At 37.7% G+C, this 23,502-nt stretch overlaps 2 protein-coding genes across 4 annotated transcripts in view; one reads left to right on the top strand and one right to left on the bottom strand.

Moving 5' to 3' along the window:
- The window catches only part of TBC1D16 (TBC1 domain family member 16), a 119,643-nt gene that overhangs the window by 63,267 nt on the left and 32,874 nt on the right, over nucleotides 1-23,502 (bottom strand). The window lies entirely within an intron of this gene.
- On the top strand, nucleotides 8,145-8,923 carry LOC123245500 (U6 snRNA-associated Sm-like protein LSm2). The gene has a single exon (XM_044674409.1). It carries the CDS (start codon nucleotides 8,269-8,271, stop codon nucleotides 8,554-8,556), a length of 288 nt encoding a protein of 95 aa, XP_044530344.1. The 5' UTR covers nucleotides 8,145-8,268; the 3' UTR covers nucleotides 8,557-8,923.

Here is a 23,502-nt window from a genome sequence, read left to right as displayed (position 1 = left end):
GATTATATATATATGGAGAGAGAGAGAGAGAGAGAGAGAGAGAGAGAGAGAGAGAGAGAGAGAGAGAGAGAGAGAATTTTCAAAGGTTTTAACAACTGACAAAATTAAAACTACAAAATGGTAAATCTTCCAATGGTGAAATCTATTCATAATGTTTAAGGGAGTTATCAGAGCTGGTGTGGGGTAGAAATTTCCTGCAAAAGGATTTTTTGTCCCTCAAAATTTAAGGACCTTAATCAATGAATTTGAAATGCATTTCCCTGACTGAATTCCTCAGACTTCAAGAACCTAATTTTTCCCCATGGGCTAAAATAAAACCAGAGACATTTCTAAAGCTCAAGGTTTTATGGACAAGATCTAACCATTTGTAGGGCTCCTGAGCAGATGCATCCAGAGAGCTTTCAAATTGCTAAATACCACTACTGACTAGCATCGAAGCTTTGATTAGCTATTTCTGACCAGGGTTCCCTTGCCCTTTATGGTAGGCTAGTGACCCTCGCCCCAGGGTCTCAACATGCCACACTGAGTTGGACTCAGGGTGGACACCTGATTGATTTAGTCTACTGCAGTTCAAAATTCCCAAGCTCAAGTACAATTTACCTGTCTCAGCCTCTTGGGTCACAATCTATATTGTTTTGTAGGAGAAACAAAAATAGCAAGAGTCAATGGTCCTAGGAACTCTGTTTTCTTTCAAAGGAAAAGGAAAAGACCTATAGGTAAAAAAGTATTTACAGCAGATCTTTTTATAATGGTAAAGAACCAGAAACTAAGAGAGTATTGGATCAACTGAGTAGTAACTGATAAGTTATGGTATATAAATGTCATGGAATACAACTGAGTCACAAGAAATTATGAAAAAGATGAGTTCAGAGAAACCTGATGATACAAAGTGAAGTAAGCAGAACAGAACGACTATATACTAACAACGAGTACTGTTACAGACAATTTTTTGGTAATCACTCTACCCTACCTGAAGGAGGACTTCAAAAAAATCAGAAAAACAAATTCACTTTTCCTCCAAATGACATTTGCAAATTCACATGGACTTGACCTGTTTTAATACATCTGTTCACTTAATTGATGGATATGGTTAACTAATATTGTAGTTCACCTCAAATTAGGCATAATATTTATATTATGTGACTTAGTGAAAGATCTCTCTTTTCCTTAAGAAGTTTTTATTTTGTAAATTTTGCTGCATTCTTAGAGGTAGGAGTTCTCAATGGATAAATTATTAAATTTGGAGTCTGGAAGACTTTGGTTCAAGTCCTCCTTTTCATACAAACTAGCTTGGATCCCTGGGCAAATTACAACCTCTGTGTGCCTTAGGCAACTCCCAGGATTTAGTTACTAAATCACTGAGACTTATTTGCTATATTCCTAACAATGATTTCTTTGAATCAAGCAACTTGCTTATTTTCAATACCCAGGAGGATATTTAATATCTTTTATTCAACATTTCCCATTTCATTCATTCACTCAATAAGCATTTATTTAACTTATACTCTATCAAGAACTAGAGATACAAAGGTGAAAAAGTGTCTGTCCCTCAAGCAGTTAACATTCTAATGAGAGCTTACATGAACACATATAAACACACACATTATGTGTGTATATACACACAGGATGATGTCAGCTGAGCCTAGAAGCAAGCTAGGAATTTCCAGAGACAGAATTGAGAAAAACATTCTTGGTATGGGGATGCTTCCTCCTTTTTATTTTTTAAAAGTTCAAATTTTATGTCATCTCTGATCTACCTAGTTTTAAGTATTGTCTTCTTCAGTTTTCCTAGATCACTTTGCTTAGATCTCTCCTCTAGTCCCATCACTTTCTACTTTATATTCCACTTATCTGTATTAATGTCATATCTCCATTCCAGTCTCTCTTCTGAAAATATGCTTAATTAATGTTTGTTGAATTGAATTTGGCCTTTTAATTTTCCTTACTCATGAATTTATCTTCTGAAAATCCTTGGCTTCCTTCAAGACTCAGCTCAAATACACTTTCTCAATGAGGCCTTTCCAGTTCCTTTCATATTCTAAAGCCTTTGCAAGTGCTAAGTTTATCTTCCATTTACTTTGTATTTAACTTACATGTACCTAATTATTAACATGTTTTTTCTTCCACTAGAATGTAATCTCTTTCAGAGAAAGGACTTTTTGGAGTATTCTTTGTATCCCCAGCTTTAGTCCAACAAGTGGCATATAATAAATGCTTTAAAAAATGCTTGTAGTCCGATTCCCTAATTCCCAGGAGACAATAGTTGTCTCAGTTGGAAAAACAATAATCTGTGGGTCATTGCTAGAGGTGTTTTTCTGTAGATTTATAAATCAGAAGATATGAATTCACATCAATCAAAATGACCTGGTCAATCAATGAATAAGCATTTAAAATCTCTTAAATCTCTTGTAACCTCTACTTAGGGGAGTTGCCTGGCCAGTCATTTTCTTATTTCCAACCGAGATGCAATCCTCTGATTTCTCTATCATGTCTCCAAGCACATGTCTTTTTACATGCAGTTTTTCCCATTGGAAAATAAGGTCTCTTAAGGGCAAGAATTATCTTTCTTTTTGTTTGCATTCATATTCCTAGCATTTGGTACAGAGAGCAATGAAAAAGTTCCTGCCCTGAAGAAGCTTATATTCAATAGAGAGAAACAATACATATAACCAAGTATATTCTATTCCTGAATATAATAATGAACAATATACTTTATTATATGTTTACATATGTAGACACACCCAGATTTATTATAGAGGGAGAAGCAGTTGCAGTAAGGAGATCAAGAAAGGGCTTACGTAGTTGTTGGAGTTGAGCTTTGAAGGAAGCCAAGGAATTGTCAGTAAATAGACATGAGGAAGAGCATCAAGATGAGAGGAGTACTGTGAGGCACAACAAGTGGGCAGATTAGCTAGATTACAGAGTATGTGAGAGTGAGTAATAAATGTAAAGCAAGGCTGGAAAGACAGAATAGAGTCAGGTTGAAGGGCTTCAAATGTCAAACATAGGAACTTGTATTTGATCCTAACGAAAGGGAATTACAAAGTCAGACCCGTGCTTTAGAAATCTCATTTTAGTAGTTGTGTAGAGGATGGGTTGAAGAAAGGTAAGACCTGAAAAGCAGAAAGACCAATTGGGACTATTACAAGAGTCTAGGTGATGAGGGCCTAAGAATATAAATTTCAGGTGACCTACGGGCAAAATAGACAAGATACAGTAATAAATGCATATAAAGGATAAAGGAGAATTTGTAGTTGATGTTAATTAACAACCTGAGCCTATTCCTTATTTGTAAAACAAAGTTGTTAAAAAAGAAACATTTTGCAAGCCTTAAAATACTATAGACATATGAGTTATAATTATTACAGGAAGGCAGTTTTCTTCAAAGTTCATCTTCACACATGAGGAAAGGTTTTCCCCCGACTTAATAGTCTTTTGAATGAGAAATAGAGAAATGAGAACTCATATGCAAGCTTTGCAATCTTCTTTAAAGGACCCTCTAAAGGACTGAATAAAGGTGAACCTATCAGATGCAAAGGTAGCCTCTATTGACCTAGATTTGTCAGAAACCAGTTTTTTATTTCTTCATCATGATTTCTGAGGCCCAAGTCTATTTGTTGTACCAAAAAAAAAAAAAAGCTGCCTAGGCCTATATAAGCAAGTTAATTCTAGTCCAAGCTGTCTCTTCTATCTGAACTATGTTGATCCTTTGGAAAAACCTTTTCAGGCAGAGATATAACAAGATGAGTGCAAACCTAGCCTCTGTGGGGAGGCACTGCTGTTCTCAATTCTCTTTATTGCCACTTCTACCACCCAAGGAGTATAGAAGTAGCCCAAGTTTCTATGGGGAAACCCCCCAAAGAGAAGAAATATCATCACTCATAAACCTTACACTGAGCCCAGAATTTGCTAATTTATTGTCTGCTTCTGGTATGGGTCCAAATTAGGATTTATGGCCTTTGTTTAGGGAACCAAGTTCCCAAAAGGAAATCTCATATCTCTGAGGCTTCTAGATACTAGCTTAAGGTTCATCCTTTCTAATGATGCCTTCTCAAATTACCTTGCAATTAACTAATTTGTATTTATTCTCTATATATTTTTCTATTTATCTCTTGGTGAGTAGGGATTGATACATTTATATTTGTATCCCCAGTCTCTAGCATAATACCTGGCACACAGTAAGTGCTTAATAAATGCTTGTTGATTGATTCTTTGATTGGTACTCCCTTTGGGAGTGTGGAATAAAAAACTGTTGGAATGGACAAGTAGGTAGCATAGTAGATAGACTTTCAAACCTGGAGTTGAGAGGACCTGGGTTCAAATCTGGCCTCTAACACTTTCTAGCTACGTGACCCTAGGTAAGTCACTTAACCCCAACTGCCTACCCCTTACCATTCTTCTGCCTTAAGACAAAAGGTAAGAGTTATTTTTCTTTAAAGCTATTGGAAACGTTTTTCCTGCCAAAGGCCCAAGATGAAAAGTTAAAAAGAAAATGAGGAAGATTTTAGCTGAATAGAAACAGAAACTAATCACAGAGAATGACTATATGCCAAGCTAGTACTGCCAAGTGATCCTCACGTTTTTTATTATTATTCCTTTTCTTTCCAGCTTGTGTAACCCAAGCTGCCTTACAGTGGTCTCCCTTTCATGTTAAGGCCAAAAAGAGAAAAACTATATGGAAATGGAGCTAAAGGAAGGAGCACAAGGGGCCCTAAGGGTGGAATAGAAGCACTTTTCTCTCTATAGAATCTGGATTTTGCTGCTAATGTGGGAAAAATAGAAGAAAGTGGTTTGTCCAAGAGAGATGTAGAGGGAAGAAGGTGGCTGACTCAGCAGGCCAGGAGCAGTCCTTGGCCTGTTCTGGGAGTAGCCTGCCATCTGCTGGACACCCATAGAATTGCAGAGATTAATTTAAGCTCCCCTTGGGCACTGATTTTTTTCTCTTCCAAAGATAAGTTTCCCCACCTCCCATCTTCTCTAGGTAGGAAACATGAAGACAAAAACATAGCATAAATAAAGCAAAAGTGGAAAAGGAGAATGGTACCATAAAAACTAATAGAAATCAACTAGCTTCTTCTTTCAAATAACAAAGGATCTAAACAAAAGCAATTATTAAATAGCTCAGAGAAACTGACCAAGTGTGAACAAATGTATATAATCTTCATAATATAAGGATTTTTACTAGTTTGCTTTCTTGGACTTAATAAAATCATTTCTAAAAGTATAAAATACATCTCAAAACAATATGACTTCCAGGGAAGTCACCAGGCTCAAATTTAGGGCTTTTCAACCTGAAGGAAAATGGAGAGCTTCCTTTCTGCTCCCCTTCAAAAGAAATCATGGTTAGCAGAGGGTGAAGACAAAAATAAAGTCACAGTCTAAGTAATAGTTAACACTCTGATCTTAAAGGAGATGTGGACTTAACATAGTGTCACTTGATACTCTTTCACAGAAACTTGGAAGCCTGCCAGTCACAGAGAGCAAGCTTAACTACCAAAAATAATCTTCTGTGTTTAAATATTTACAAAAAGCAAGACAGATTTTGATACATTCAACTTCTACTACGTTCCACCACTAACCCTCAAATCCTACAGACGGGTCTCTTTGAGCTATCTATCACCTACTACATACAAGGATAAGGTTATTACAAGACCTAGACTACAGAAGAACCCTTACATTTTTTCACTCATGTATCCTCTTTTCCCCATGTCTTCTGCCTCTACCCTGATTCCTGTAAAATATCTCTAGATGCACCTGTTAAAACACATATTGCTTCTAACCTTTCAGAATATTCCATTTCCCTACAATATATAGTCAAAGAATAGGAAAGAAGTTTTATCACTAAGTACAAGAGGAAAAATAAGCAACTTTAAGTTTTCATTTCATAATCACCAAATTGGCACAAAAACTGGAAATAGGCACCGTTGTCAGGACTGCAGCACACCAATACTATGTTAATGGAGCTATGAGTTTCTAGGGAAACAATTTGGAATTATCGTGTGAAAAAAGTGACTAAAATCGTTCATGCTCTGATCCATCTAAAATCATATACCATACATACATCCTTGTCTTTCTTTCAAAGACAGTAAGACCCCATATTAGCAAAATATCAAGTCAGGTAGTATACCATGTAGAGTGCTGAATGTGGTATCAGGAAGACCTGACTTTGATTCCTGCCACACTAACTGGCCATGTGACTCCAGGAAAGTTATTGGACCTTTCTAAGCTTCAATTTCCTCATCTGTAAAATGAGGGGGGCGGGGTATAGTATTAGCACCAACTTCACAGGACTGTTGTGAAGATCAAATGACATAATATGTAATATAAAGCACTATATAAATGTTATCTATATTATATTGTGGCACTTTTTGTAGTATTCAAGAAATGGAAACAATTTGAGCCTTTATCTATCTACTGGACTATCAAATTGATCTTCCTAAAGTGCAAGTGATCATGTGATCAAGTTCAATAAACTCCAGTGGCTCCTGATCACTTCCAGGATCAACTATAAAGTCCTATTGGTCATATTGAAAGCTCTACATTATCTGGCCCCTTTCCTTTTTTTTTTTTTTTTTTGGTCTTCTTATATATCTTACCCTCGTATACTGCTCCCAGCTGTTCCTGCACACAAAACTCTCCACCTTCCCACTCCATCCATTTTTCCTGCAGTGAAATTCAGCCCATAGCTGGAAAACTCTCTCTTCTCACCTCTGTCTTCTGGTTTCCTTCAAGTTCCAACTAAAATCCTGTCTTCTACAAGAAGCTTTTCCAGATTCCCTTTAATGCTCGTGCCTTCCCTCTTAGGTGACCTCTGAATCATCCTGTACAAATCTTGTTTGTACATTGTTGTTTTCAGATTCTCTCCTTGATTAGATTATGAACTCCTTGAGAGCAGGATTTTTTTTTTCCTGCCTTTCTTGAATCTCCAGCACTTAGCACAATGCCCAGCACATACTAGAGGCTTAAAAATGCTTGCTGACTTATCCACTGAAGAATAGTTGAAATGGTATATGAACATAATTGTGTAAATGGAATTAGCTCATCCTCATTCATTGTCAGACTCTAGCCATCAGAAATAATGTCACCCCACCCAACCATGGGGAGGAGAAGATTAGTTACCCACACGTGACAATAAGTAACAAATCGAGAACAAGGGACTGCCTTTTGAGCAGTCCAAAACAGTTATGAGGCTGCCATTTGTCCACTGGAAATTAGAGGTGGATGCAGGAAGTGACAAAAGATGCTATCTTTCAAATATGATGGTAACTTCCTGTGGAGGCAGTTGGCACTTTGAACTTGGTGATGAAGGATCTCTGGTGAGACCTCAGACTGCTTCCCTCTGAATTGTCATGTGGGTAAGTTAGGCTGACTTCCTTTCTCCTCCCTTGGTGTTTCTGGAGTCTCTACCCTCAAGGAGGCCTCTCTTGCCTCTCTAATTGTAAAAGGCCTAGTGACTAGTAGCCTTGTTTAATTAACCTCTGTGCTCCTTTCATCCGGTCCAGACCTCTGGTCTGGGCCAGAGTTTCTATTTCCCTACCTTCAACCTTCCTAATTGTAAATAAACTACCATGAAAGCCATGCTGACTTGGGTCTATTTTAATTATGGAATCAAGCTAATCAGATTCCTGGCGACCATACCTTAAATATCTAATTCCCCTCTTACATAATGGAATATTGTGGTGCAGCACAAAAAGACAAATGAGGAATTAAAGAAATTATGGAAAGATTTTGTAGGAACTGATGCCAAGTGATGCCAGAGAACAATATATACAAAATAACTACAATCCTGTAAATGAAAGCACCACCAAAAGGAGGCCAAGCTTTGAATAAGTGACTAAATCTTAATCAGATGAAGAAACACACTTCTCATCATAGAACTAAAAACAATGCAAATACCACCAGAGAATGGCTAAACAAATTGTTGTACCCAAATGTAATGAACAGTACACTATTAAAAGAAATAATAAATATGATGATAAATATAAGGGAAAATAAATAAATAAAAATTTCGGAGAAGCACTGAATGATTTACATAAACTGATAAGGTGAAGTAAACAGAGCCAAGAAAGCAATATATACAATAATATAACAGTGAAAATGGAAAGAGCAATCACTACAAAACAATCAAAAGCTCAATCCGCGCCCGCAAGCGCGAGTCCTGAGCTCGGATCCCCGCTGCAGTGATCGGCTCACGCGGCCTTCACCTCCCCGTAGCCCCAGCCAACCCGCCCCTCCTCCTTTCCGGGACAGAGCAGCGGCGCGAGGACCATGCTCTTCTATTCCTTCTTCAAGTCACTTGTGGGAAAAGATGTGGTCGTGGAACTCAAGAATGACTTGAGCATCTGTGGGACCCTGCACTCTGTGGACCAGTATCTCAACATCAAACTAACAGATATCAGTGTTACAGACCCAGAGAAATATCCTCACATGCTGTCTGTGAAGAACTGTTTTATCTGGGGCTCTGTGGTCAGATATGTGCAGCTGCCAGCAGACGAAGTTGATACCCAGCTCCTCCAGGATGCAGCTCGGAAGGAGGCTATGCAGCAGAAACAGTGATCCCTGCTACCACTTGTGTGACATTTAACCCAACCCCCACCCCAGCTCAGAATCCTGTTTTTTTTTTTTTAAAGTGAGGGGTTTTTTTTGGAGGGACAAGGGGAATGACAGTAAATGGTTGGGAAAAGTGATAGTGTAGGAAAGTTATCTCCTGTAGTGACAAGAAGGATGGATATGGGAGAGGGGAAGAGGGCTGCACAAAGCATTTGTCTTATCCTCTTCCCAAACTCCTCATTCCTTTCTCCTTGCTGGAAAGGTGAAAAGTAGATGGAAGGTAATGGGACTGTCTCCCCAGGGTAGAGATGTATCTCAAATTGGGGAGTAAAAAGAACCTGTCCCGCATCGGGAATAAAATTTCAACCTTGGAGTAATCGTCTGTCTCTTTCAAGATGGGGTTGAGAGTATTTAAATTACTACACTTTCTAGGGAAGGAGGCAGTCAAAAGAAACGAGAATATTTTCCAGGCCAGCCCTGCTATTTTTTGTCTACATCCCTTTTCCCACTTGGCCTCAGATAAATAGTAATTCACAAAGCTGAAAGGATCTCAGGAGCCAACCAGTTTCAACTGCTCCTTTTAACATATGAGGAAACTGAGGCCCAGAGAAGTTAAGTGACTTGCTTAAGGTAACAGGTAGTAAATGGCAAAGGTGGAATTCGAACTAAGGTTCTCTGACATTAGAGTTAGTGCTCTTATCATTGTACCACTACCTCCAAGGAACCTGGTATGGTAGAGAGAGGATTTGAGTTCAAATCCCACTCCCCAACTTTGTGACCATAGGCAAAAGCACTTAGTTCTCTCCATAGTACTCAGTTTCTTGATTTGTCAAATGAGAAGGTTGAAGTAGGCTTCTGAGGTCTCTTTCAGCTTTTTATTTATGGTCCTATGGTCTTGACGAAGTCAGAGAATGACTTTCCTAGCAAGACGTTACATATTATATACTTATTAGTTGTTGAATTATGGGAACCTTCATAAGACTGTTGAATGGGCTACTCTTCAGGTTAAATCTTAGCATACTATATTTGTCCCAAACAGTATCAACTGGGTGTTCACAGGTATGTGCTAGCCCTTTTAATTTTCCTGATACAACTATCAAATTTCCTAAAACAGTTTTTCCAAACCTCTTCTCAAGCCACCACCACTCCTCCCTGTAAATATAAGATGTTGCTTTCTTCATAAACTTCACTGATAAAATTAAAAAAAAAACAATCAAAAGTGAATACTGTAAAATATTATAAGCATGGTCCCAAAGGAAAGATGAAAAGATACCTTTGCGCACCCCTTCACAGAATTAGGAAGAAGGATAGATATGGGACATTGGATTTATTTTTGATGTGTTGATCAGTATTGTTTTTTTTTCCTTTTAAAAAATATTTTTTGTTATATGGTACATATAGGGGGAGGAAGAGAGCTAATGGAAGAAATTTTGATGATGTAAAACAAAAGGTACCAATAAAATTTTATTTTAGGAAAAAGAAATACCTCCCTCCTCCTGATAGAGATGAGGTAGTTTAGGGTCAGAATATGGCAGACACTGTCAGGTAAGATCATTATTTTAGTTTTTTAGTTGTCTTTGCTTGATTGTTTTCTTTGTTTTAAGAGAGGATGTACTGGAGGTCAGGTTTAAGAAGAAAATATCCAACAAAGATCTCTGTTTCTATGACCCTGATAACTCCCTCTCAAGTGGCACATCTTTTTCTCAAAACCAATGAGGAAAACTAAGTAGCACTTCTTTCTAAACTCAGCTAGCATGTTCCTCCATTTTCATCCTTATAAAATAAACAAGTCTAAACTAGATCATCCCTTAGGAGCTTTCTAATTCTATCATGCTCTGATTGTCTATAGTCCTATGGTTATCTTTTTTTCTTTCTCTGAAGATGAGATAAGGTACAGAAGGGGGACAGGAGGCCAAAGGTGGCACCAGCACCAAAAAAAGTTCTCCCCATTGCCTATCAAATTAAATCTATATTCAGCATGGCTTTCAAGTCTCTCTGTGGTCTCAACCTCCTTTTACAAGTTTCAGCTCTCACTAATTCCCCTCTATGTGGTTTATACTCATGGATGTGCTGGAGCCAGCACCAATCGTCTCTCAAGAGCCAAAAGTTAAATTTTCAAAGTAAGCATTTATACTTATGAGTGAATTATTTAAATCAGGGTTTGATTTATTGTTTTGCTATTGCATAGACTTAAGAAAGTAATGGGGAAAAATGCTAACAATACAGATTAAACTTTAAAGTATACATACATTTTCAAGGAAATAGTTATTAAATATTTACCAACATAACACTGCTCATATTACCCTTCTTACTACCCCTAAACACACCACATGCTTTTTAATTTTTATTTACATTATTCTTTTTGTAGCCCTACCCCCACACTTTCTCACCTCAGCTTGTTAGAATTCTTTCAAAAACTTTTAAAAAGTTGTTCCACAATCTCCTCCTGTCATGAAGCCATTTCCTGATCCGCCTCCCAACTAGACTGAGCTTCCCCTTCCCTTGAATTTAAACAGCCCCTCTTTTATATTTGTTATGGAACTTGCCATAGACATATGTTCCATAGGATTGAGGGTTTTTTATCATTCTTACTAGTTATAGGGCATTAACTGTAGCACCCAGGAAGCACTAAATCTGTTGAACAGATTTCTTTTCTTATATCTTACCTGTCAGAGAAACTATATTTTTCAAGTTCCTAAAACTTTACCTGGAAAAACAAAAGAAAAATGCTCTTCATGGTTATTTTTCAGGAAATGGTAAGGTTAAAGGAGTAGAATACTGTAGAAGGATAGAGATAAATTCCAAAGAAAGGACCAAAAAGGCATTTCACGCTTGCCTCCCTGTAACTTTCAAGAGTGATTTCATCAGGTATTGGTTCCATTGCAACAGAAATGCTAACGATCCTGGCAGGTAGAATATGAATTCTCATCTTTCTGTAAGACTCCCCCCAAGGGACCATTAGGATCAGCTTAGTAGCTCCAACACATCACTTCTTACTTTCATGTTCCCTGTCACTACATCTTCTGTAGAGTCTGTGGAGGCCCAATTTGGCCTAGGGCTACTAATATGTAGTATAATATAATACCCCAGCCAGGTACTGGGGGATGCCATGAAGATGGGATTCACTTCCACCCTCCTTTTCCTCAAGAAAATTCTGCATGGAGCTAATTTTATAGATCATCTCATAGGGGAGACACCTTACAAAGGTTAACATGCAACAGATTGGCAAAAGTTGCATCAAGATCCCCCAGAGAAATCCACTTGGTTTATGAGTTGCAATGGAAGAGGCTAACAGAACAGCCTGTTCTCTAACATTCAGTTTGCAATGGCAGAAATGAAGTTCCCAAGAGAGAGCTTCCTCTCTAAGAATATGACCTTCCTTCATTCAGGGACAGAGAAAATGATTTAGTTACTATTTCAATATCCTCATAATTTAAAAAGAGGCTTATTTTTTAAGGGCTATTGATCTTTAAAGAGAAATAAACAATAACTGAATCTAAAGACAACTCTTCCAACATATCTGATTCAACACTGTCTTTTCAGGATTTTTCACTTAATTAGTTGCCACCTTTGTCCTCTCAATTTCCTAGCAAAGAGCAGGTACTTCATAAGTGCTTCTTCCTTTCCTTTCTATTTCTCTTCTGGGTGACTTTGTTCATTAAAATAAAGCTTATAAATTTTACATAATTGGAACTTTCTATTGGATCTAGTTTTCTAGCACACTGCTCCTTTTTGTGTACTCCACTCCAATAAAAGTGGCCTTGCAGTTGTTCATACATATCATTCCATCTCCCATGTCCCTGCCCTTGTATGCCTGGTGTGCCCTTTCCTCACCTCTAGCTGCTGGAAGTCTCTCATTTCCTTTAGGGCCCAGCTATTACACTGCCACCCACATGAAATTTTTCCTGTTCTTCCTAGCTATTAGTAACTTCCTCTGAGAAATTTCCTATAAAAATTCCACTCCTCTCAAATCTCTTCCTATTATTCCTAAGTAAGTCTCTGAACAATTCTCAATTAAATTGAAATTGGCTCAATTCTCTCTTAAGTAGACAGAAAAATTATGCTATAAGTAGTAATAATTATACCTAGACTTAATAGGTTCTGAGTCCAATTTAGACATTCATATACAAAAGGTAGCAAAAAAGAGAATCTGAAGCATGCAGGTCAGTAAAAAAAATGCCTGGAGCTAGGAGAGAGGATAGTCTTGTTCAAGGAAAAGCAAGGAGGCCAATATCACTGGACTGTGTAAAGTATAAAAAGGTAGAGAAAAGTATCATCTGCAGTGGGGATAAGTTAGAAGTCTTCTCAATCAGATCAAGAGAGAAGCAAGGATGCCCATTATCACCTCTATCATTTAACATTGTACTAAAAATGCTAGTAGTAGCAATTGGAGAATAAGAAATCAAAGTGATTAAAGCAGGCAATGAAGAGACTAAACTATAACTCTACAGATGATATGATGGTATACTTCAAGAATCCTAGAGAATCAACTAAAAAGCTAGTTTTTAATTAACAACTTTAGCAAAGTTTTTTTTTTTAGAAAAAAAAAAAAAACCAAACATACAAGTCATCAGCATCTCTATATATTTCCAACACAACTTAGCAGCAAGAGTTAGAAAGAGAAATTCCATTTAAAATCACCCTAGACCAGTGATGGACAAACTCTTTAAAAGAGGGAACCAAAGGAAAGGAAATGCTTATCTGTCCATCTGTTTCTAAGGCAACTCTTTCAAAGTTTCCTTGTATTGTATTCGTCAGATTAGGAATAATGTTGCACAGCTGGATAGAACATTTCAGGGGGCCTCATTTGGCCCTCAGGCCATAGTTTGCCCATCACTGCCCTAGACAATATTTAGGAATATACTTGCCAAGACAAACACGGGAATTATATGAACTCAACTACAAAACACTTTCCACACAATTAAAACTAGATCTAAATAACTGGAAAAACATTAATTGTTCATGCATAGGACAAGTTAATATAATAAAAATGACAATCCTACCCAAATTAATTTACATATTCAGCGTCATACATATCAAACTACCAAGAAACTTGTTTACTGAATTAGAAAAAATTATAACAAAGTTCATTTTGAAGAACAAAAGATCAAGAATATCAAGGGAACTAATGAAAAAAAAAAGTGATGGATGGGAGCCTAGCAGCACCAGATATTAAACTATACTATAAAGCAGTAATATGGTTCTGGCTAAGAGACAGAAGGAAGGACCAATGGAATAGACTTGGGGTAAATGACCTCAGCAAGATAGTGTACAATAAACTTAAAGATCCCAGCTTTTGGGAGAAGAAGCCACTATTTGACAAAAACTGCTGGGAAAATTGGAAAACAGTATGGGAGAGATTAAGTCTAAATCAGTAGACCCCAAACTTTTTTGGCCTACCACCCCCTTTCCAGAAAAAAATATTACTTAGCCCCCTGGAAATTAATTTTTTTAATTTTAATAGCAATTAATAGGAAAGATAAATGCACCTGTGGCCATCACCGCCTCCCTGGATTGCTGCAACACCCACCAGGGAGCGGTAGTGCCCACTTTGGGAATCACTAGTCTAGATCAACATCTCACACCCTATACCAAGATAAATTCAGAATAAATAAATTAGGTGAACATAGAATAGTATACCTGTCACATCTATGGGAAAGGAAAAGAATTTAAGACCAAGTAAGAGACAGAGAATATTACAAAATGTATAATGAATAATTTTGATTACAGTAAATTAAAAAGGTTTTGTACAAACAAAACCAATGCAATCAAAATTAGAAGGGAAGCAACAAACTGGGAAAAAAAATTTTATAACAAAAACCTCTAACAAAGGTCTAATTTCTCAAAGTTATAAAGAAGCTAAAGCAATCATACAAAAAAATCAAGCCATTCCCCAACTGATAAATGGGCAAGGGACATGAATAGGCAGTTTTCAGATAAAGAAATCAAAACTATCAACAAGCACATGAAAAAGTATTCTAAATCTCTCATAATTAAAAAAATGCAAATGAAAAAACTCTGAGGTACCACCTCACACCTAACAGATTGGTCAATATGGCAGCAAAGGAAAGTAATAAATGTTGGAGGTGATGTGGCAAAATTGGGATACTAATGCATTGTTGGTGGATTTGTGAATAGATCCAATCTGTAAGAAGTGGGGTAACTGATAGATGGGCTGTACTCTGGAAACCCCCTTGACTGAAAAGTCCAAGCTACTCTCACCACCCCTCCTTATTTGGGAGTCCCTTGGGGGTGTAACACGTGAGGAGGTTCCCCAAAATGGAAGCACTGGGGTTGAAGGGAGGTGTTGTGAGTTGAATGAGACCCAAATGTCGATTACCCAGAGCCAGATTATTTGAGCAGAAACCTCCCCCTACCCCAAACTGACTGTCCGCCAATATGGAGTGTTGTTGCTCCTTCTACTCACTACCCCCAAGACACTGCCTTCCTCCTAGAAGTCACCATTCCAAACTCTGTCTTAAATAACTCAACAGGTGTTTATTCAGGAACAAGATATTCAGGGATAAAGGGGAAAGATTTCAGGGAAGAGGGCGTGAGTGAAATTAATATGGTCTAGTCTCAGTCTTTCCCAGGGCTAAGCAGTAACTTCTGTAACTTTCAATCTTCGTTAACTGTCTCAGGACCCCAATAAAACTCCTATCCTAAAAGGTTACAAATGGCTAAAAAGGAAATGTAATATCTAAACCCAATCTAGGCTTAGTTAGCCCTCCAAGGGCCAACTCCCTCCCACTGGAGTCTTGGGCTCCTTGGCCAACAAGGGAAAATGGAATATTTGTCTTCCAAGATGTTCACTGAGAATACAGAATCAATTAGGCTGGCTATAGTAACAGAATGTCTGGTAAAATCTCAGATTTAGGCTTTTTGAGATATTCAGGGTCCCATGGGAACACTGCCGCCCACATCCCTGTCCTCCCCCAAAAGTCCAGAGAACATTGAGTGTCCATTAGTTTTTCCTTCCCAGAATTCTCAGCCCAACTGTCACCTCTCCTAGGTTCTGAGAATTCCATCAAAATGCACTCTTGCGAAAATGGTAGGGAAACTTCCGGTTAAGATTGCGGCAGAGTAAGGAACAGCTGCTCGATCTCTCCTAACCGAAGCATACAGGACTCCTCAAGGGGAAATAAAAACGAACCCAGACGAACGAAGGAACCCCACAACAGGGCGCAGCATTGAAGGTATGCAGAATCGGGGCATTTCCACGCTATAAAGGGGTGAAACAGCTCTCACTAAAACGCGAGAGGAAGAAGCCCCTCCACCCCCCACCCCCACACCATGCACAGTGCCAAGGCCAACGCACACGAGTGAAAACAGGATTGGGGCACCCAGTAAATCACAAGCAGCCACAGGGCTTGTACCTGTGAGCTGCCAGACATGGGACCCCAAGTGACTGGAGGGACCCATGGACTTTCCCGAGCGTCTATGCAGGTGAAGGCTCTGCCCCGGGCTCGAATAAAGATCTATAAAGCAGGGACTTTCCCAGTGCCCTAGGCGTGAATAAATATTTCCAGCCCAGGCTAGGACCTCAAGTGAGGACCCAGTGCAGATGGGAGCATGACTGTGGAAGCAGCCCCCGGGCAGAGGGCAGACCGGGGACTACCAGGAGGCCTGACCCCGAGGAGAAGAATACTGGAGCCATCAGAAGCTTAGAAAGCCCAGGCAGACCCTGAGTGTGAAGACAAAGCTGAAAAGGGGCAGGGCTAATAATGGCAAGCCATAGAGAAGCCCAGAAGAAAAAGATTACCAAGAAAAACTCTGGAACACTGAACACAGAGAAAATCCAGACAACAGAGGACAAACAAATAACCAAACCTCCCCCCCAAAAAATGAAAGCTGGTCAGAAGCTATTTAAGAGTTCAAAAATGAGATGTTGAGGAAGATGGAAGAAATCTGGCAAGAAAATAACAGTTTAAAAGGCAGAATTTCGCAATTGGAAAGTGAGGTAAGTCAACTGAAGACCAGAAATGACCAGAATGGAAAGAAAACCAAAAGATTATAGCCGAAAACCAAAAGATTATAACCAAAACCCAAAAGATTATAGCTGAAAACCAGTCCATAAAGGATAGAATCAAACAATTAGAAGCCAATGATCTCTCAAAACAACAAGAACAAATAAAACAAAGTCAAAAGACTGATAAAATAGAAGGAAATATGAAATATCTCAATGAGAAAGTGACAGACCAAGAAAATCGGTCTAGAAGAGACAATTTGAGAATCATTGGTCTTCCAGAAAAGGCAGAAATTAATAGAAACCTGGACTCCATACTTAAAGAAATTATTCAGCAAAAATGCCCTGAAGTTCTACAACAAGAGGGCAATATAGACATTGAAAGGATCCATAGATCACCCTCTACACTGGACACAGCAAAGTCAACACCAAGGAATATAATAGCCAAATTCAAGAGCTTTCAAGTAAAAGGAAAAAATCTTACAAGAAGCCAGAAAGAGACAATTCAAATATCAAGGAGCACTAATAAGGATCACACAGGATCTGGCAGCCTCCACACTAAAAGACCGCAAGGCTTGGAATACGATATTCAGAAAGGCAAGAGAGCTGGGCCTTCAGCCACGAATCAACTACCCATCAAAACTGACTATATACTTCCAGGGGAAAGTATGGGCATTCAACAAAATTGAAGATTTCCAAGTTTTTGCACAAAAGAGACCAGGACTAAATGGAAAGTTTGATACCCAACCACAAAAATCAAGAGAAACATGAAAAGGTAAATAAGAAACAGAGGGAAAAGAAAGAAAACTCATAATCTTTTAAGCTTGACTCTTTAAGGGCTTAAATAAGATCTAATTATCTGTATTACTAGGTGGAGAAATGCTATGTATAATTCTCTGTAGTGAACTCTATTCACTATTATAATATTCACTATTATAGCAACCAGAAGAATAATTCATAGGGAGAGGACAGGATACTAAATGGTCTAAGATGACATGGGGGGTTGGAAAGAGTGGGGTGAATAGTAGTGGACACCAAGAGAAACCTGAGTGAATAAGAAAAATAGGATATTCTATTACACACAAAGAGGGCATGGGGAGGGGAGGAGACAAATACTATTATAAGAAGGAGAGGAAGAGAGCATTAAGAGGTAATATTTAAACCTTACTCTCAGTGTAATCAACCTGGAAAGGGAAGAGTAGCTATATTATCCATTGGGATAAAAAACTCTATCTAACCCTACTGAGAAAGTCAGAAGGGATAAACCAAAGGGAGCAGGGGAGTGGGGAGGTCAAAAAAGGGAGGGGAGAAGAAGGGGGAGGGAATTCATTAGGTCTTTAAAAAACAAAAAGAGGGGAAAAACAAGGGAGGGGACAGAAAGGGAAGTCAATCAAGGGAGGGGATAAGGGATACCAGCTCAAAGCAAACCACTGGTTTAAAAGAAAATAGTGTAAGAAGAAGGGGTGGATCTAGGGGAGGATACAAAACTGTCAGTGAATGCACAACTAACAATTATAACTCTGAATGTGAATGGGATGAACTCGCTCATAAAATGGAAGCAAATAGCAGAGTGGATCAGAAATCAAAATCCTACCATATATTGTCTACAAGAAACACATATGAGGCAGGTAGACACACACAAGTTCAAGGTTAAGGGCATGAGCAAAATCTTTTGGGCATCAAATGAGAAAAAGAAGGCAGGAGTGGCTATTATGATTTCTGACAAAGCCAAAGTAAAAATAGATATGATTAAAAAAGACAGGGAAGGTCATTACATCCTGATTAAAGGCAGTATAAACAATGAGGAAATAACACTGCTCAATATATATGCACCAAGTGGTATAGCATTCAAATTCATAAAGGAGAAACTGGCAGAGCTCAAGAAGGAAATAGATAGTGTAGTATAGAGAGTGGGGGTCATATAGTTTTTTTCAAGCTTTGGCTGAGTTTTGAAAGCAGTTTGGAATCTTGAGGGAAAAGTTCAGTTGGTTTGGGTCTCCCGGGGAGAGAGGTTTTCTGACCAGCCGAGCTGCCTCCTTACCTATCTGTAGTATTGAAATTTAGCCGAGCTTTGAAATATTTATTTAAGAAACTGTTATTTTGGATAAACCCTTTATATCTTCCTTCCCAATATTATTTCCTACCTTCCCTCCCTTACCTTATATGTCTGTGGAGTTAATAAGGAGAGTAATTAGAGAGGAGTTCAAATCTGTGAAGAGTTAATTATATTGACAATATTAGAAATAAAGAAACTAGTCAGTCATCATTTATTCCCTTTCGATATCAAGAGCACTTTGTACGCTTAAGTTAAAGGCAGGTCCTTACTCACACTCCATCTCTGCCTCCCTTCTCCCTCCTGAGGTTCCTGAGTCAACTGTTAGGGCTTCCTTAATCCACTTTCCTGTCAGATCATCCTTTTAAAAATAATAAACCCTTTTGTGTTTCAACAGACTTATTAGTAAAATTGGTCAGTTAGTTATTAAGAGAGGGAAGAAGAGGGAAAGAACTAATATACTCTGGGTTTGAAGGGAAGCCAGGGTATCCATCTTGAAGGAAGGTGTAACTTCAAAACAAGTCCCTTCCTGTGAAATTAACTAAGCCTGTTGTTAATTTCAGTTTAGTCTATTTCCCTCAGCCTGTGTTTAAGTCTGAGTCCTGGTCTAAGCCCTGCTGTATTTGCCTGTTAGATTAATTCTCCCTCTCCCTGAAGATCTTATTCCTTCAGTGTTAAATTCCTGACTTCAGCCCTATTATATCCTAAATCTCCTTATACCAGCCTACCTGTAGCCTAGATTTACTATCTTAAAAAATCCCTGATAACCTCCTTTTAAATTCCCTTGTACCCCACACCTTTCCTCAAATTACCCCCATTACAATAGTAAAACCATAATAGTGGGAGATCTAAATATTCCACTTTCAGATCTAGATAAATCAAACCAAAAAATAAATAAGAAAGAGGTAAGAGAGGTGAATGAAGTCCTAGAAAAATTAGATTTAATTGATATGTGGAGAAAAATAAATAGGGACAAAAAGGAATACAACTTCTTTTCAGCTCACATGGTACTTTCACAAAGACTGACCATGTAATAGGGCATAGAATCATTGCAAAAAAATGCAAAAGAGCAGATATAATAAATGTAACCTTCTCAGATCATAATGCAATAAAAATAATAATTAGTAAGGGCACCTGGACAGGAAAATCAAAAACTAATTGGAAATTAAACAATATGATTCTCCAAAACCAATTTGTCAAAGAAGAAATCATAGAAACAATCAACAATTTCATTGAAGAGAATGACAATGATGAGAAATCCTACCGAACTCTGTGGGATGCAGCCAAGGCAGTACTCAGAGGGAAATTTATATCCTTGAGTGCATATATTAACAAATTAAGGAGGGCAGAGATTAATGAATTGGGTATGCAACTCAAAAAATTAGAAAGTGAGCAAATTAAAAACCCCCAGATGAAAACTAAATTAGAAATACCAAAAACCAAGGGAGAAATTAATAAAATCAAAAGTAAAAGAACTATTGAATTAATAAATAAGACTAGAAGCTGGTATTTTGAAAACACAGATAAAATAGACAAAGTACTGGTCAATCTAATAAAAAAAAAGGAAAGAAGAAAACCAAATTGACAGTATCAAAGATGAAAAGGGAGACCTCACCTCTAATGAAGGGGAAATTAAGGCAATCATTAAAAATTATTTAGCCCAATTATATGGCAACAAATATAACAATTTAGGAGATATGGATGAATATTTACAAAAATATAAATTGCCTAGATTAACAGCAGAAGAAATAGAATACCTAAATAATCCCATATCAGAAATAGAAATTGAACAAGCCGTCAAAGAACTCCCTAAGAAAAAATCACCAGGACCTGATGGATTCACAAGTGAATCCTATCAGACATTCAAAGAGCAACTAATCCCAATACTATACAAATTATTTGATATAATAAGCAAAGAAGGAGTCCTACCAAATTCGTTTTATGACATAAATATGGTACTGATCCCAAAACCAGGTAGACCAAAAACAGAGAAAGAAAACTATAGACCAATCTCCCTAATGAACATAGATGCAAAAATCTTAAATAGTATATTAGCAAAGAGACTCCAGCAAGTAATTAAGAAAATCATTCACCATGATCAGGTGGGATTTATACCAGGAATGCCAGGATGGTTCAACATTAGGAAAACCATCCACATAATTGACCATATCAACAGTCTAACAAACAAAAATCACATGATTATCTCAATAGATGCTGAAAAAGCCTTTGACAAAATACAGCATCCATTCCTATTGAAAACACTGAAAAGTATAGGAATAGAAGGACCGTTCCTAAAAATAATAAACAGTATATACCTAAAACCATCAACAAGCATCATATGCAATGGGGATAAATTAGAAGCCTTCCCAATAAGATCAGGAGTGAAACAAAGATGCCCATTATCACCTCTATTATTCAACATAGTACTAGAAACACTAGCAGTAGCAATTAGAGAAGAAAAAGAAATTGAAGTATCAAAATAGGAGACTAAGCTATCACTCTTTGCAGATGATATGATGGTCTACTTAAAAAATCCTAGAGAATCAACTAAGAAGCTAGTAGAAATAATCAACAACTTTAGCAAAGTGGCAGGATACAAAATAAATGCACATAAATCATCAGCATTTCTATATATTTCCAACACATTAGAGCAGCAAGAGGTAGAAAGAGAAACACCATTTAAAATCACCCTAGACAATATAAAATACTTGGGAATCTATCTACCAAAACAAACACAGCTATTATACAAAAACAACTACAAAACACTTTCCAAACAAATAAAACTGGATCTCAACTATTGGAAAGCCATTAATTGCTCATGGGTAGGACGAGCTAACATAATAAAAATGAACATTCTACCCAAATTAATTTACCTATTTAGCGCCATACCTATCAAACTACCAAAAAACTTCTTTACTGAATTAGGAAAAACTATAACAAATTTCATTTGGAATAGCAAAGGATCAAGAATATCAAGGGAAATAATTTTAAAAAATGTGAAGGAAGGGGGCCTAGCAGTACCAGATATTAAACTATACTATAAAGCAGCAGTCATCAAAACAATATGGTACTGGCTAAGAGACAGAAGGGAGGATCAGTGGAATAGACTTGGGGTTAATGACATCAACAAGACAGTGTATGATAAACCCAAAGAGCCCAACTTTTGGGACATGAATCCACTATTTGACAAAAACTGCTGGGAAATTTGGAAAACAATATGGGAGAGATTAGGTTTAGATCAACATCTCACACCCTACACCAAGACAAATTCAGAATGGGTGAATGACCTGAATATAAAGAGGGAAACTATAAATAAGCTAAGTGAACACAAAATAGTATACCTATCAGATCTCTGGGAAAGGAAAGATTTTAAAACCAAGCAAGAGTTAGAGAAAATTACAAAATGTAAATTAAATGGCCTTGATTATATCATGCTAAAAATCTTTTGTACAAACAAAAACAATGTAGTCAAAATCAGAAGGGAAACAACAAATTGGGAAAAAATCTTTATAACAAAAAACTCTGACAGGGGTTTAATTACTCAAATATACAAGGAGTTAAATCAATTGTATAAAAAAATCAAGCCACTCTCCAATTGAAAAATGGGCAAGAGACATGAATAGGCAATTTTCAGGTAAAGAAATCAAAAGTATCAATAAGCACATGAGAAAGTGTTCTAAATCTCTAATAATTAGAGAAATGCAAATCAAAACAACTCTGAGGTACCACCTCACACCTAGCAGATTGGGTAAAATGAAAGTAGGGGAGAGTAATGAATGCTGGAGGGGATGTTGCAAAATTGGGACATTAATGCATTGCTGGTGGAGTTGTGAACTGATATAACCATTCTGGCTGGCAATTAGGAGCTATGCTCAAAGGGCTATAAAAGAATGCCTGCCCTTTGATCCAACCATACCATTGTTGGGTTTGTACCCGAAAGAGATCATAGATAAACAGACTTGTACGAAAATATTTATAGCTGCGCTTTTTGTGGTAGCAAAGAACTGGAAAAGGAGGGTATGTCCTTCAATTGGGGAATGGTTGAACAAATTGTGGTATATGCTGGTGATGGAATACTATTGTGCTAAAAAGAATAATAAACTGGAGGAGTTCCAGGTGAACTGGAAAGACCTCCAGGAACTGATGCAGAGTGAAAGGAGCAGAGCCAGAAGAACACTGTACACAGAGACTGATATACTATGGTAAAATCGAATGTAATGGACTTCTGTACCAGCAGCAATGCAATGACACAAGACAGTTCTGAGGGATGTATGGTAAAGAACGCTACCCACATTCAGAGGAAGGACTGCAGGAGAGGAAACATATAAGAAAAACAACTACTTGAATGCATGGGTTGAGGTGGACATGATTAGGGATGTAGACTTGAAACTACCACACCAATGCAACTAACAACAATATGGAAATAGGCCCTGAACAAGGACACAAGTTACAACCAATGGAAATGTGCATTGGCCATGGGTGGGGGGAGAGCGGGGGTGAAGGGGAAAGCAGGGATATGAAGCATGTAAACAGGTCAAAAATGAATATTAATAAATGTTTTATTTTTAAAAAATATGCAGTCTTGCTTGGCCCCTTACTTAGTCTGTTACAAACCATTCTGGAAGGCAATTTGGAATTATGCCCAAAGGGCTTTAAATGACTATCTGCCCTTCAATCCAGCCATACCATTGCTGGGTTTGTACCCCAAAGAGATAATAGGAAAAATACACGTACAAAAATATTCACAGCCGCACTGTAGTGGCAAAAAACTGGAAAATGAAGGAGTATCCATCGATTGGGGAATGGCTGAACAAATTGTGGTATCTGATGGTGATGGAATACTATTGTGCTGAAAGGAATAATGAACTGGAGGTATTCCATGTAAATTGGAACGACCCCCAGGAAGTGATACAGAGCGAACGGGGCAGAACCA

Source organism: Gracilinanus agilis, chromosome 4 (genome assembly GCF_016433145.1).
Source record: "Gracilinanus agilis isolate LMUSP501 chromosome 4, AgileGrace, whole genome shotgun sequence".
Lineage (NCBI taxonomy): Eukaryota > Metazoa > Chordata > Mammalia > Didelphimorphia > Didelphidae > Gracilinanus > Gracilinanus agilis.
The sequence above is the reverse complement of the archived record's forward strand: the minus strand, read 5'-3'. Positions and strand labels throughout refer to the sequence as shown.